The 17,009-nt window shown below is 41.1% G+C and overlaps 1 protein-coding gene across 2 annotated transcripts in view; it reads right to left on the bottom strand.

Annotated features, from left to right (window-relative positions):
- The window catches only part of ATM (ATM serine/threonine kinase), a 113,632-nt gene that overhangs the window by 66,278 nt on the left and 30,345 nt on the right, over nucleotides 1-17,009 (bottom strand). For both annotated transcript variants that reach the window (XM_034758832.1, XM_034758834.1), the window contains exons 13-22: nucleotides 16,311-16,536; nucleotides 15,372-15,509; nucleotides 14,283-14,408; nucleotides 11,097-11,186; nucleotides 9,254-9,425; nucleotides 2,923-3,122; nucleotides 2,291-2,373; nucleotides 2,030-2,185; nucleotides 1,078-1,153; nucleotides 429-559 (exon numbers count right to left, since the gene is read on the bottom strand). In XM_034758832.1, coding sequence (XP_034614723.1) covers nucleotides 429-559; nucleotides 1,078-1,153; nucleotides 2,030-2,185; nucleotides 2,291-2,373; nucleotides 2,923-3,122; nucleotides 9,254-9,425; nucleotides 11,097-11,186; nucleotides 14,283-14,408; nucleotides 15,372-15,509; nucleotides 16,311-16,536 — 1,398 coding nt within the window. The remainder of the gene's footprint in view (nucleotides 1-428; nucleotides 560-1,077; nucleotides 1,154-2,029; nucleotides 2,186-2,290; nucleotides 2,374-2,922; nucleotides 3,123-9,253; nucleotides 9,426-11,096; nucleotides 11,187-14,282; nucleotides 14,409-15,371; nucleotides 15,510-16,310; nucleotides 16,537-17,009) is intronic.

The following is a 17,009-nucleotide window of genomic DNA, read 5'->3' on the forward strand; positions in this document are numbered from 1 at the left end:
CACTGTTGTCTTTACTTCATGGAGCATTGCACAGATAAATTCATTAATGTTTGTGAAGAGTTCCTCAGAAGCTCCCTTATTTAGGCAAAGGACAAAATCATTGCTTGTCTAGCACAAGGAATCACATTATTTACAGTACTTAGTCTGTTTTTTCCATGAAGATAAATATATCTACATGAAGGGTCTATACACAATGGGTTTTACACAAATCTTTACTATAACATATAGTACTGCAAATTTACACAAGTTTTGAAGGCCTCAGTCAATATAAATGGAAGGTGCCACATTGCCTTAAGACATCCAGGTGTTTTTATAGCTTTAAGAACTTTGGGTAGCTACATAGCATGTAAAAGAGAAAAATTGTCTACTATCCTTAAATATACTGATTTAATTATCTAAACAAACTACAAAAAGATCTAGGTTATCACCTGGTTATTGACTTTGCAGCGAGCATGCAAACTTGATGGTGGCTATCTGCGAGGAAATGTGGGAAAACATCACTCACAGGCAGATCTTTATCGTTTACATTAAGCACAGCCCAATTTGAATGAGGATCAGCCTGAAGAAAATGAACATCTCTTGTTAAATATGTATGGAATTTATACAGAAATGAACACTGAATGTACTTGTTATACTGATGTATGCACTAGCTCTTTCTGCACTACTTTCAAGCAAACATTGAGTATTACACTTACTACGCCAGTAATACTCAGACTGAGGCTCAAGAGCCAAAAGTGGCTCATTAATATGTTACCTGTGGCTCCTTGCAGCACATAACATTAAAGTTATTAATCTATCTGGATGCTTTTACTATGTTATTAACCAATTAAGTTATTTATTTTCACTAAGTTATTAACTTACTTGCTGTGAGAATAATATATATAATTAATATAAATATAAACTAAATATTTCACCGTCATACTGTTTAAATATGAATAGTACTTGTAGTAAATGAAACAATGAATTCATACTACTGTGGCTCTTTTGGGAAATGTTGATCGCTAATTTGGCTCCTGAACCACTAAGGTCTGAGAATCACTGTATTAAACTAACATCAGATAGGAAAATATGGCTCACCTCAAGTAGGGCTTTCATGCAGTTCAGTAGGGCCACTCTTACTGGAGCCGTACATCTCCCTTCCTTTGTCAAGTGCCTGAAACAGAAGCCATTTAAATACCTATTACAAGCTTAATGTCAGGAAAAAAGTCGAAAGACATTACTCTCTGCTCTTTGTAATTCATTCTTAGATGCTTTTAAGTAATCCTTCTGACCTGATTAGCAAGCATTTCCCCCCCAGTTTTAAAGGGCTATTTATTTTCTTGTTTGTGTATCAATATCATAAATACTGCTTGGAAGAGCATTTGTTAATTATTGCCATAAAGCCAACAGGGAGAACTGTCTCTTTTTTCTCTCAGGGCTTGGCTACACTGGCACTTTACAGCGCTGCAACTTTCTCGCTCAGGGGAGTGAAAAACCACCCCCCTGAGCGCAGCAAATTACAGCGCTGTAAAGCACCAGTGTAAACAGTGCCCCAGCGCTGGGAGCCGTGCTCCCAGTGCTGCAAGCTAATCCCCTCGTGGAGGTGGAGTACCTGCAGCGCTCTCCCAGCGCTGGCACGCGACCACACTCGCACTTCAAAGCGCTGCTGCGGGAGCGCTCCCGCGGCAGCACTTTGAAGTTTTGAGTGTAGCCCCGGCCTCAGTGAATTCTATTTAATTACCTTAGCAATGGACTAAGGAATTTAAAAAACAACTCAGAATTCAGAAATCACTGCCCCATCATATTGATGTTTGGGTCTAAGTTTACCTTTCAACGTGCCTTTAAACTATCACTTAGTGGCTATGAAGATCTGTGATCTAATTTTAATATAGAACTGGTATCCAAAAAGATTCATGTGGGAGAAGTGTACAGACTAGATAAACTCACAGCACTACTGACAGCTGGCCCCACAGCAGCATCACAACCTTTGAATAGGTCATCAGCCATCAAGCCAAGAAATAGATTACTGCATAAAATAAATAAAACGTACCAAAATGCCCCCACAACAGTTAAAAATTGTCCTTGGACTTCCCCTGTTTCTTCAACATTTGGGTTGGCTTGGCCCAACCCCACTGCTGCAGGAAGTAGATTATTTAGAATTGCTTTACAAACTTCTTGATCTCGACGATACAAGGAACACACATCACTGGGAAAGAAAAAAGAGATAGCTTTAGAAGCCAAACAGGTAGAAAAATCAGATAGTTGCTGAATAAAATATTTTTATTAATATACAATTGATGTTATTTCTTACGAAAGAGGCTTGAGAAGCATGAGAAGATCATCTTCTGGCAACAAATTTTCTTCAGTTGGGAGTTCCTTCAAAAGGACTAAATACTAAGGCATAATTAAAAATAGAACACATTAGTAATATTTTTATATACACACACAAAAACAAAATAATAAGGATAAGCATTTTCAATGGTTGTTAAATGCTTTATGTCAAATATTTACATCAATATTTATGTCAGTTTTTACATGGTTAGATAATTTGACATTTGTTTCATACAAATGAATTATTTGATGCACAATAATATGGGTAATTAAATCTTATATTTTGGCATATAAACATATCAGTTCTAGTAGTTGGAAAGGAGTTCCTACACTCTGTCCCAGAGAATAAGACTGCACAACCTCCAAGCCACCTGCTAAAGGTGAATACTGAAGGCAGATACCATATGGCCCAGCAATCTAGTGTCTGGTTTCTGACAAATCCTATAAGCTTTGTAAAAAAAATTTAAATCTTCAGAAGCACACACTATAAGTTCTTCTGAGTGGACTGAGTCCAAGAGAATGGCCAGAGAATGTGTGTACGACTCTAAGAGACAGTGTCTATCTACAAAGAGATAACTGCTGAATCAAGAAGTTTCTCAATGTCACACTCACCACTTGTAGATGCAGTGATTTAGCAGCATCAAATATACTTTTATCAATTAGCATTAACAGCTTCCGCCGTATGTCAGGTGCTCTGAAGCAGACTGTATGGATTTGTGTTGTAGTTACACATAGACACAAGAGCCTCAGAATTTCAAGGAGGAGTAAATCCTGCTTTGTCAAATGTTCTTCAGCTAATGGGCTCATAGCACCTAAAAAAAAAAGTTTCTTGTCAAGTACAAAAAAATGCTTCTTCTAGGAAAATAAATGTTATATTAAAACATGATAGAGTTATGTGCATTTATCAAGTTAAATTATGTTCTCAAAAAAATGTAAGACTAGCAGCCTTGAAGTCTCTTAGCTACAGAATAGGTACAGTATGGACAGCACTAGCTCAAGCTTTCTCTATCTGGAGTGAGGCCTCTGTTCTAGAGCGACCACCTCTAGAAACAGAAGGGTATTTTGCACTCTTTATATCCAGACATACCCTAGGCCTCTGTGCGAACACTGGCAACCAGGGTATCAATAAACCCATTTGTTATGTGTTTTTTTGTGGACACTTGCCGACTCAGAATTTGGTTGAGACCACAAACAAATTTATCCGCTTTTTACAAAGCCCACCCAACAAACCTAAGGTGATGACAACTGACTCTATACTACTGACCGGGTCCAAATTTGTGATCTAGAAAGAATGGCTCCATATACATGTCCATTTTCTCTGATATCCAGAGCTGCTGCCACTGCCACCAACCCCAGTGTTTACTATTATTTATCTAATGGTCTGGAGGAACTAATTCCAGAGGTGCTCATTCAACACAGTGGAATAAGCAGACAAAGAACAGTTTGAAGTATTAAGCCTGGTCTACACTAGGCGTTTATGTCGAAGTTAGCGCCGTTACATCGAATTAACCCTGCACCCGTCCACACCGCGAAGGTATTTAGTTCGACATAGAGGTCTCTTTAATTTGACTTCTGTACTCCTCCCCGACGAGGGGAGTAGCGCTAAATTCGACATGGCCATGTCGAATTAGGCTAGGTGTGGATGGAAATCGACGCTAATAGCTCCAGGAGCTATCCCACAGTGCACCACTCTGTTGACGCTCTGGACAGCAGTAAGAGCTCGGATGTTCTGAACTGCCACACAGGAAAAGCCCCGGGAAAATTTGAATTTGAATTCCTTTTCCTGTCTGGCCAGTTTGAATCTCATTTCCTGTCTGGACATCGTGGCGAGCTCAGCAGCACTGGCAACGATGCAGAGCTCTCCAGCACTGATGGCAGTGCAATCTCAGAATAGAAAGAGGGCCCCAGCATGGACTGATCGGGAAGTCTTGGATCTCATCGCTGTGTGGGGCGATGAGTCCGTGCTTTCCGAGCTGCGATCCAAAAGACGGAATGCAAAGATCTATGAGAAGATCTCTAAAGACATGGCAGAGAGAGGATACAGCCGGGATGTAACGCAGTGCCGCGTGAAAATCAAGGAGCTGAGGCAAGGCTACCAGAAGACCAAAGAGGCAAACGGACGCTCCGGATCCCATCCCCAGACATCCCGTTTCTACGAGGCACTGCATTCCATCCTCGGTGCGGCCGCCACCACTACCCCACCACTGACTGTGGACTCTGAGGATGGGATAGTGTCCACGGCCGGATCCTCGGACATGTTAGCGGACGGGGAAGATGAGGAAGGAGATGAGGAGGACGAGGCAGTCGACAGCGCTCACAACGCTGATTTCCCCGACAGCCAGGATCTCTTCATCACCCTTACAGAGATCCCCTACCAACCCTCCCCAGCCGTTACCCCAGACACAGAATCTGGTGAAGGATCATCCAGTAAGTGTTGTAAACATCTAAACATTTATTTGTAACAGAACATGATTATTAACAATTTAAAAAATGGGTTTCTCATGATTAGTTTGATTAACTTAACGGTTCAGTCATGGGCAGTGCAACTATTTGAAAAAAATCTAGCAATGTCCGGTTTTGCATGATTGTCCTGCCCAAGCCGCTCTACTGTTTAGTCCCTGCTACTGCAGCTACAGTAAGATGCGGTCTATATGTCCGGGGATGGAGCAGAAATCCTCCTGGGACATCTCAAGGAAGCTCTCCTGCAGGTAATTTGAAATCCGCTGCATTAGGTTCTTGGGGAGAGCGGCCTTATTGGGTCCTCCGTAGTAGGACACGTTGCCGCGCCACGAGACTAGCAAGTACTCTGGAATCATTGCTTGGCACAGCATGGCGGCATACGGCCCTGGTCTTTGAAGGCTTTCCCGGAGCATTCTCTGTCTGTCGCTCTCAGAGATCCTCATGAGGGTGATGTCGCTCATGATGACCTGCTTTGAATGAGGTAGGGGAATGTTAGTGTTGGGACTGCTTTACCGTTCCTTTACAGAACTGTAACCGCTGGTTTGCAGCCACGCGGTGGAGGCGGGAGAGGGTCAGCCGAAAGGGATCGTTCCCGGGGACAGCCGCGAGGGTGTGGGACAGGAGCAGACTTCCTGCTTGCCGGATTGCTGGCAGCAGGGACCGACATTGATTTCAATGTGAAATGAGGCCATTGCTAATATTAAAGTTTTAAGCTGCCACGAATCTACGGCTTACCATGTCTGCGTGCAAGAGCAATTCCGTTGTCCTGACAGGGTTCTCAAAAGTGCTCTGCAAAACCCCAGACACTGAATGCGAAGGCCGAGAATTCGACCTTGTGCTGAGTGCGCATGTGATAGGTGCTGTGCATGGTCCTGTTCACAGAGAAAGACTATGTTCTTTGTTCACAACTACATTTATCTTTCTGAGGAATTCACTCCCTTTTTCCCATTCCCACAGCCCCATCTGCGACTGTCTCACAACCTAGCCTGTCATCACACTCCCAGAGGCTAGGGAGGATTAGGCATAAGAAGAAGAGGACACGGGAGGACATGTTCTCAGAGCTTATAGCCTGCTCCCGAGCCCAGGCAGCACAGCAGACCCAGTGGCGGGAGAACTTGTCCCAAATGCACCAAGCCAACATGGATCGGGAGGAGAGGTGGCGTCAGGAAGACCAGCAGGCGACTCAAACCCTGCTTGGACTACTGAGGGAGCAAACGGACACGCTCCGGCGCCTTGTGGATGTTCTGCAGGAACGGAGGCAGGAGGACAGAGCCCCGCTGCAGTCCATCTCTAACCGCCCTCCCCCGCCACCAAGTCCCATACTCCCTTCACCCAAAGTGCACAGAAGGAGAGGCGGCAGAGTCCCTGCTAACTCTCACTCCACCCCTGCAGAGAGCTCGAGCAGCAGAAGGCTCTCATTCCCCAAAGTTTGACAAGTTCTTTCCTTCCCGCCTGACACAAGCCCCCGTCCAAGTTTCACTTCCCAGTCCCATGTGTAGTTGATAATAAAAAATATGTTTCTGTTAACTACTGTTTCCATCATGTTCTTTTGGAGGAGGGGGGGGAAAGGGGGTTGGTAATTGGACAGGACAGTCACCTTTGGCAGGGTACATAGTAGGGGGCAGGCACAGCAGCAGGGCACATACATAGTGCAGTGATGCAGTGACTACTTACCCTGGTTAGTCTGGGAGGTTCTTTTCATGTTATGTGGTGGGGGGTGGGTTGCTCTGTGACTTTGTGTCAGGGGAGGGCAGTTAGAGATCTTAAGCGGCGGTCCTTAGGCAGGATCACAGAGCCACACAGCAGGGGATCTGTAACCGTCCCACCCCTGCCACAAACTCACATAGACCCCCCATACACACAGTCCGTATCAGGAGGGGTGACAGGCTCCGTTGAAAGAACCATCCCACCGCAGCGGAGCCTGTCAGTCCTTGAGTTTAGAAGCTGCATTCGCGCGACTACACTACACCCGCTCCGCACCACAGTCTGCGTCCCAGTTTTAAAAAATTCCCGCGAAAACAGTATTAAAGAAAACGGTGTGCTTTAACAAAGTAGAACTATTTTTATTTTGAAACGTGTGTTGGAAGTGGGGTGAAGGCTTCTCTGTACACAAAATTAGAAAGTCACAGGTTACCCTGCTCACTCAGGAACTTTGCTTTCAAAGCCTCCCGGATGCACAGCACTTCCCGCTGGTCTCTTCTAATCGCCCGGCTGTCTGGCTGTGAGTAATCAGCAGCCAGGCTAATTTCCTCAACCTCCCACCCCGCCATAAAGGTCTCCCCCTTGCTCTCACAGAGATTGTGGAGCACACAGCAAGCTGCTATAACAATGGGGATATTGGTTTCGCTGAGATCACAGCGAGTCAGCAAGCTTCTCCATCTCCCCTTGAGACGTCCAAAAGCACACTCCACCACCATTCTGCACTTGCTCAGCCGGTAGTTGAAGAGTTCTTTTTCAGTGTCCAGGGCACCTGTATAGGGCTTCATGAGCCAGGGCATTAGCGGGTAGGCTGGGTCCCCGAGGATGACTATAGGCATCTCCACATCCCCAACAGTTATTTTGTGGTCCGGGAAGTAAATACCTTGCTGCAGCCGTCTAAACAGACCAGAGTTCCTGAAAACACGAGCGTCATGAACCTTGCCCGGCCATCCGACATTGATGTTGGTAAAACGTCCCCTGTGGTCCACCAGTGCTTGCAGCACCATGGAAAAGTAGCCCTTTCTGTTAATGTACTGGCTGGCCTGGTGGTCCGGTGCCAGGATAGGGATGTGAGTTCCATCTATGGCCCCACCGCAGTTTGGGAATCCCATCGCTGCGAAGCCATCTATGATCGCCTCCAAGTTTCCCAGGGTCACTACCTTTGGCAGCAGTACATCAACGATTGCCTTGGCTACTTGCATCACAACAACCCCCACGGTAGATTTGCCCACCCCAAACTGGCTCGCGACTGACCGGTAGCTGTCAGGCGTTGCAAGCTTCCAGAGGGCTATGGCCACTCGCTTCTGGACAGTCAGGGCTGGTCGCATCCGGGTGTCATTGCGCTTCAGGGCAGGGGACAGCAACTCACAAAGTTCAAGGAAAGTTCCCTTCCGCATGCGGAAGTTTCGCAGCCACTGTGATTCATCCCAGACCTGCAGCACTATGCGGTCCCACCACTCAGTGCTTGTTTCCCGTGCCCAGAATCGCCGTTTCACAGCATCAACATGACCCATTGCCACCGTGATGTCCTCGGCGCTGGGTCCCCTGCTTTCTGAGAGGTCTGTGCTACTCTCAGACTTCAGGTCATCACCGCGTTGACGTAGCCTCCTCGCCTGACTTTTCTGCATCTGCCTCAGGGCAACCTGTATGATAAGCTGCGAGGCGTTGAGAGCGGCCACAACTGCAGCGATGGTTGCAGTGGGCTCCATGCTCACAGTGCTGTGGCGTCCGCGCTGTCAATGACTTGAAAAGTGCGCGAAATGATTTCCCGCCGGCGCTTTCAGGGAGGGAGGGAGGGCGGGAGTGATGGATGGATGACGACAGTTACCCAAAAGCACCCTCGACACATTTTTTTACCCAGAAGGCATTGCTGGCTCGACCCAGAATTCCAATGGGCAGCGGGGACTGCGGGAACTGTGGGATAGCTGCCCACAGTGCACCGCTTCCAATGTCGACGCTTTCCCCGTTAGTGTGGACTCACAAAGTCGAATTACTGTCCTTAGTGTGGACACACACGTTCGACTTTGCAATATCGATTCCAAATATTCGATTTAAGTAAAATCGAACTACTCTCGTAGTGTAGACAAGGCCTTAGTATAACAAATTGATCTCTCCTCTCCAAAATAAAGTAGAAACCATAGTCCCGACTAAGGCATAAAGTGATCATCTTAAGCAAGAATTCAGATCAGATTTCAAAAGAAAACAGAATACCATTGCTGGTGCCAAACCAGCCTGGTAGGAAAAAAAAAATCTGTGTCATGGATAAGGAAAGTGACAACTCTTTCGCAAATCTGGATATGTGAGAAAGCTGACCTTGCCAAAGAGGTGATAGACCTACTCTGCAAGAAAAGAGAGACAATTAAATAGAACCAACTACAACGCACAAGAAAATATCCTGGTACTGGGTCTGAAGGGACGCATGGACTAGTGATTAGACCACTGGAGTGGGAGTCTGGAGACCTGAGCTCTACTCCCTGCTCTGCCACAGAGTCACTGTATGACCCTGAGCAAGTTATTTACTTTATCTGCTTCAATTTTACCAACTGTAAATGAAGAATAGTAGTTTCCTCCCAAGGCTTTAGTTAATGTTTGTACAACACTATTGAATTGCTAAGACACTATTATTGTTCTGGAGGCAAATGGCTCAGCTACAATCCCAGCTACTGTAATGGTCCAATGTGTTGCCTAACTGTGATGTGAGACAAGTGGGCAGTGTAAGATTGAAAAAAGCATGTGCCCTACACTTATGCAAACAATTCTGGACAGAAAGCAGACTTTCACTTACCAGTTACGTTTTGCATCTCTCCAGACTCATTTGCATCGCCGAAGTCAGTGATATAGTGATCATCAAATCGGTCCATGGCTACATGGTTATCTACTTCCATTGCACTCTCCTCAATATCATCTTCCATTAGGTCTACTTCTCCAGCATCACTTGGTTTGCCTGTAAAGACCATCTAACAAAAGCATCACATTCTTGTAAATTTTATTTTTGGTGGCTGAAAATGCAATATAGGTAACAGAACATGGAAACAGACCAGCATTTCCTTGTGAATCAAACAGAGTGAGAAAGGACATGAGATGCTAAGATCATGAATTTACTCACTTTAGTAGTGTGCACACCTTGTGGGTGAATGAGTTTTTTAAAATTAATACTTTCTGAGATACAAAATGTGTTCATTTTGCTGTTACCTGTCCTCACATTTTTCCACTTCTCTGTTTCCTCTACCTGGTTCCATCATGTCCTAAATCTAGTTCTTTGGGTCAAAGGGTGTCTTCCTGTTACTTGTTTGTATATTGCCTAACACACAGTAGGGTCCTAATCCTTGACAGGGCCCCTTCAGCAGTATTGTAATACACACAATAAATAATAATTATAATTATAGTTAATCTCATTGAAATCCCTCTTTGCACTTCTATGCAACCTAGCAACTAAAAGTCATCAACTATGAAGCATCATATTTACTTCAGCTTTCTGCGATAAACCCATCTTCTAGTTAGCTGGTGCAGTGTGTGTGATTTGAACTGTTTTCTTTAGATGGTGAGCTCTTTGGGAAAGAGAATGCTTTCTTTTCTGGGTTTCGTAGAATGCCGACTGCATTGTTAGCACTTAAACACCAACGTTACTTTAAAAACTGGCAAACTTCTGATTAGAAAGAAACCAGAGAATGACACAAGGACTCCCCAAATAATTACCGTTCAACCTGACAAGCTAACAGTGGTTCTCCTCACGCAAAATACTAAGTATGTTATTTATTTGGACTGGACACCCAGCTCAAGTTGCATTGGAAGCAGATGAGGATACAGTTTCAAGGTTTTTACAAAACTTAGTGATGCCACATTCTGTCACCTTGCTACTAAGTGTAGGACAGAAGTGTACATACTTGAAGAATTCAGCATAAATATTTATTTTTCAAGCACCTTTAAAGAGTTACTTTCATAGCAGAAAAATCCTTCATCTTTTCCAAACGCAAAAAAAATTTAACATTAAAAAACAGATTAACTTAATACAATGAAAAAGAAATGGAAGCAAATTCTTATGTGCTTGCAGCTCCCAGATTTGGCCTTGATTCAGATCTGTTACATGGAGAAGTATTACTGGCATTTATTATCAAATTAATTACCGAAAAAGCACGGGTAGAAGCTAGTGCAACAGGTGATGCTGTAAGATGTATGGCTGAGTAGTAAGATGTGCGTTTTGACTATCTTAAGAATAAATTAAGCTGTTTGTGGATGTTAAAATAACTGATCAAAAAGCCATAACTACTTTACAATGTGTTTCTATTTTTCATTCACTTAATAAAAGTGGGGGTTATAATTTATTATTTCTATAGCTTTGTCAGTGTGCACTTTTCATTCATATAGTATCAAAACAAGGCTTAAATGATATAACTAAATTTTGGTCGCAAGATTAGCATAGTTCTTTGAGCAATATTTTTTCATTGTTCACACATGTAGGAATGGTCCACACAAACACTACTAGTTAGAAAGGCCCTTAAGTCTGATATATTTTTATTGCCTAATTTGTTTCCTGTAATAAAAATCACATTCAGTTTGTCTCTGAGTTATTTATACTGTATAAATAATCCTCATGCAAAGAAACACAGCATTTAGATAAACATACTTACCAGATGTTTGCAAATATCTACAAGATCATTCATCATCTTTGATGTTAACAAACTCAGGAATAAGCCTGATAAGATCTTACTTGGACTGCTCTGTCAGAAAACAAAGTATACAGACCAGTTATCACAGTACACATAACATATTCTCTTCTTAGAAAGGAACTGGATTTATTCCCTACTGTGAATTCATTAAAGTAAACAGATAATATTAAAAATACAGGTCCAGATTCCAATATCAGGAGTGTGTCATGCACTACAATTTATCTTGAAAAATCCAAAATGGAACATGTCTGTAAGCAAGTTCAAATATATTACTAATCAAGTAGAAAAGTTTTTTTTCCTAAAATGTTGTCATCAGTTTGGCTGGTTTTTTGGTCAGAGAGAGGTACTATAATCTCTCTCATCTGTGTCATTTTGGATAAGTCACTTTTTTAAAACTCCAATCAGAAAACAAAAAAATTGATTATAAATCAAAGTTTTTTTAAAAATATCATGATTTCTTAAAAATGTATTCCTCTTATGTACCTATTTACTGCATTATCTTGAGGAACAGTCATGGAATGAATAGAAGCCTCAAAGATATGTAAAAAAAGAAAACATTCTACTAATGTATCTGCAAACAGCAGCTGCATCCTAGTGATGCTATAGTTAAAGCTGAGGAGGATTTCAATATACAATCTTTATTGTCAAGGGTTTTTTGGGGTACAAATATTCATTCCAGGAGCTGTTGCAAGGAGTGGCTACAACTTTAACCTTTACGCTAATGCAACACAGTGTACCTTATGTTGCATTAAACTTTTTTTACTGAATGATAGCTGCAGTAGTAAATATTGTAGCTAAGGTTAGCAGCCTGCATTCTAGCCCCATTTCAGTCTCTCATAACTTTCTGAAACTCTTTTTGATCAAAAATTGTGCTATGCTTGGTCTCTGCACAGAGATTATTTTAAAAAAAACGGTTCACTTGTTTTTGAGCACAGGGAGTTAAAAAACATCTCTCTCAATTATAAAAATAATTCTGTTTTTTTTTTTTTTTTTTTAAAATTGTTATAGACCCAAACTGTGGGGACTGAAATATCCTGCATTTGTTTTGACCTGACAGGTGAACATCTGAAAATTACGCATGGATCACAAGCAGGAGATTTTTTTCTGATGAGTTGAAAAGCTGCACAGCTAAGGAGCGGTTTGCTTCACATGCATGCATAGCTAACTTAGCTGCATAGTGACAAGTTGAGAAGTCCAATTAAATAGAATATTGCAAACAGGAAAATACAGTGGGGGTTGGGTTTATGCTAACACTGCCATTGCCTAGCCTGGCTCTGCAGACTGTGGCACAGTCTGCTAAGGTGAAGGAGAGGGGTTCCTTCCTGCATATATTAGAAGATGCTGGGATGTACATACAAATGTGTTAAGAACGTACTAAAGTCCTCATAGAAATAAAGTTGACAGAAAGACTCTCATTGACTTCAATGGGCTTTGGATCAGACATTATACTCTCTATAACCAGGCTGGGTCAAGTGAACATTTAATTTTTACCTCATCCTTTGCTGATCATGTAAGCAATGAAAGGGCTAAATAAAAGTTCCTGAAGACTTTGTAAGGTGTGCAGGAGGGAGCCTCATTTCTGATGCACCTCAGGATATCTGAAGCTGGGTGAGGTGCAAAACTGAGTGCCAACTAAGGTGGATAGACGAGAGACTCCCTCTTATAAACACTAGTCATGTCTCACCAAATACTGATTTAGTTATTAAATTTATTCTCACCATTGTCTATTTATTGCTACCTAAAATATCTTTGAATTTCTAGAGAGTAAAGCTCCTTTTTATGTTTTATCTTTTTTGCCTAGGAAATTCCACATAAACGACGAGGGAAATTTTCAAAGGGTCAAATGGAAGTTGGGAGCCTAACAGCCATTTGAAAATCTCCCTGTAAGTGAAGAGAATGTTAAAATTGCATAAATAAGCATTTGAAATTCAGGAAATTCTATGGGTTAAGGTTGCACTGTTGAGGTTCTAAATTCATTCTGGGCTCTGCCCTCTTGTGTTCTACAATACAGTATTTAATTTCATGACAAAACACTAGGCCACACCCTCAGCTGAATCAAATCAGCATAGCTTTGCTGACTTCAATGACTTCACAAAACAGCCTTTAATTACATAATTGTATATGATTTTCAACAACAATAGATTCCTCTCCCCCCCACCCAATGCTTCAACAGAGCTTGTAGCTGACTTAATAGAGCATCATCAATTTATACCAGCTGAAGAACTGGTTCATTATTTCTCAAATATTACACCATACAATTTTTCTATTACTTTAGATATAGGTGTAGACCCTTGCAGTAACATGTACTACTCTGCATATGCCAGACAGGAATGATTGAAATATACTCTATCAGATATATATAGTACTGTACTTACTAGAGATTAAGTATAAGACTATAAAAACGGCCATATTGGGTCAGACCAAAGGTCCATCTAGCCCAGTATCCTGTCTTCCGACAGTGGCCAATGCCAGGTGCTTCAGAGGGAATAAACAGAACAGGTAATCATCAAGTGATCCATCCTGTTGCCCATTCCCAGCTTCTGGCAAACAGAAGCTAGGAACTTCAGAGCATGGTTTTGCATCGGAACAATACTGAATATTTATTAGCACATACAGGCCTCCTAAATTCACAATTCATAGCCAACTGCCTGATCCTCTTAATTGTATCTAAGAAACAATGTTCTGCTGGTTGGAGAGAGAAGAGAGTAAAAAGTACGGTACATACCTTAGTGAGTAGAGAACTTATGTTAAAAAAATACAGTCAAAAAGAAACTGATTGATTATGATAATGAAATTCATGTACGCTTAAAATGATAAGGACTTAAGATTATGGAAAAAAGTATTTTATATTGTACTGTATTTGAGAAATAGCATGCAATTGAAGACTACTGTAAAGCATGCTCATAAGGCGGTAGAGTTGAAGTTGCATATTATTGCCTTAACTTCGGCATTTCCTGATATAACTGTGCAACTTTAATGTTCTAATAGTTTTTTTCCCTATGCAATACATAATTCAGTAAATATGAAAGAGATAAACATCTCAGAAGCTTGCAAAATACATTATTCCTCCTTTTTGAAAGTTACAATTAAGTTAGATATCCATTACAGAATAAAAATAATGGACAAACATTATTTTAAATATCCTACCTTGGTACAATTACATAAGCAGTTCGTACATTGTGTTATCAAAGTCCTCAACAAGATGATCCTAGAGTCTTCATTAAGTTTACTTTTAGACTGAGAAATGCTTTCTCCAACATAATGCATGAGAGACTATTAAAAACAGAAATACAAATACAATGTAGTGAAAATCTCTCAATCACATATTTCCCTTATTTGACTGCATGCACGCACATACACACAGACATATGTGGTTCTGCTGCACATTTAAGCTTCACTATTCAGATCATGAGTTAGTAGTTTTGGGGTGGAAGGTTTGCTTTTTTCCTCCATTTTAAACATTCATTGCTCTCTAGAAGTGATGAACTGACCACACAGACCTGATGGAAATTCAAATTTTCTAATCACCAAAGAAAAACATGGCATTTCTCCATATTGCTCTGATACTGTGCTTCAACTCTGAAGCAAGGCACCACCGCTAGTCATAAAAAGATAATTCAATCTCCATGTGTGTTCAGTCTTTGACCTATTAGCTCAGATTCCCAACAAAGAAGTTAAACAGTTTTATTAGAGATGGTGGCTTTATATATACATGGCTACTAGGGAATTAGAGCAGGACTACCAAATAAATTCAGATAGTCAAACTGCTCTCAGTGACTAATTCACTACCAATATGGATAGAACTGCACAAGTGACCTAGAGGTGAAGGGTGCCATTAACTTATTAACAAACCCTTTAGCTATCTGGACCCTGATCATTTTGATTTTTTATATTTTCCCAAAAGCAAGTAGGCAAAATTTTAATAAGTAGAATATCTTCAATTGCAAAATAATTGTAGTTTTAGTAGTGTATATGTAATTTTAGTTATGCCTAGTTTCCATTACAGTTTAAAAAAGAAAATTCTATATTTTTTAGTAATAGTGAGAAAACTAGTCCCTATAAATTAAATATGCATTGAATCCTGTCACCTACTGTGATTTGTTAAGCAGAAACCAGCAGAAACAATTGCTTTATGTTTTGAAAATATGAAAATACTCATTTTTAATAATTATTCATCATTTTAAAGTTATTGAATATTGTTTTCTTTACCGTTATCAAACACACATTATTACTAACCTTAGCTTTATGGAACAATTCTGATTTACATGCATCCTCTTCAGCTAATGTGCCAGCATAGCAATAGCAGCTAAGAACACCAGTCAAGAGACTGACACATCGGACTAGGTGTTCTGCAGTAGTAGACTTGGAACAAATCTAATACATAATATAAATACATCATACATTTTACATTAAATGGTGCTTCAGCAGCTTACAGAGCTATTAATGGTTCTTTTAATGCTTTAATGTTTATTACATTAATACTTCTCTTCTATACTGCACTGCCTTTCAACACAGGATCACAAAGAACTTTACAAATAGCTTCATTACACTCCTGGAAAATAGGTAAGTATTTTTATCTGTAATTTAAAGATGGGCAGATGTAGGCACAGAAGTTATGTGATTTGCTCAAGACCATTGGCACACCCAGGAATAAGCCAGTTCAAGAAGAACAGTAATATACTAACAACAGTGCAACCTTATCTAAGGAATTGGAACATTTAAAAATTACAATTCTTTTTCTTCCCAGGCACAAGCTGATAGTCACCACTAAGGTGAAACCCTGGCTCCACTGCCACCAATGAGAGCTCTAACATTTACTGAATTGGGCCATGACTTCACCTGAGGTGTTTAATTCGGTACTTCAACAAAACTCTGAATTATGGAGGGCAGAAATTGTATGGAAGGAGAAAATGGCCAAACTTGTAATTTTATGTATACTTCTCAGTTTGCAGATCATGTAACTATTTCCCATGTAACTTGTTTGGGGTATTCTGAAGAGCATTATAGGGAAACAAACATTTGTCTACTTCATTTTGTAGGAAATATTAAAAATTATCTGCAACTCAATTTTAACAGGAAAAGTGCTAAAGTTCAAGGAAAAAAACATGCTCTGTGACTTTAAAATACAGAAATAAGCAGAACAAACGTGGACTTCAATAATCATTTCTAACTCACCTCAGAAGAGTAGCTGTTTAAAAGCTGTTCTGACACCACTAACAGACAGTGCTCCAGTGTTTCCCTATGGTTTTGGTTGACAGCAAGTCCTGAACCAGACAGATTTTTATCTGCAATGTTCACTGCAAGGCTGGTGAAAACAGCCATTTCATCAAAAGTTGTTTGTAGATACAGCTCTTCAATTTCCAAAAAACTGACTTCTCCTTTGTCTTGTGTGTGTTGCACACTTGAAGAAAAACACATTACTCTTATTGTGACATCCTGTTTTAGAACCTGTACCTTTAAAACCATTATTTAAACACAAGAAACATAAACAGAAATAACATGAAATTTTTATTTGTCCTTCTAGTCATTTCTTGTGCTCTCTCATTTCTCAGATGAATCTCACTAAGGAATGGTTACTTACTATTTTAATCACAGTCTGAGATGATTATCAAGATGAATCTATATTGTAGATCAGTGGTTCTCAATCAGGGATCCAGGGCCGCTTTGGGGGGCCACAAATAGGTTTCAGGGGGGCCAGTGTTAGAATCCCTGGGACCCAGGGCAGAAAACCGAAGTCCCACCATGTGGAGCTGAAGCCCGGGGCCCTGAACCCTGCCACCTGGGGCTGAAGTCAAAGCCTGAGCAACTTAGCTTTGCTGGGCCCGCTGTGGTGTGGGGCCCTGAGCAATAGTTCTGCTTGTTACTCCCTAATGA

Source organism: Trachemys scripta, chromosome 1 (assembly GCF_013100865.1).
Source record: "Trachemys scripta elegans isolate TJP31775 chromosome 1, CAS_Tse_1.0, whole genome shotgun sequence".
Classification (NCBI taxonomy): Eukaryota; Metazoa; Chordata; order Testudines; family Emydidae; genus Trachemys; species Trachemys scripta.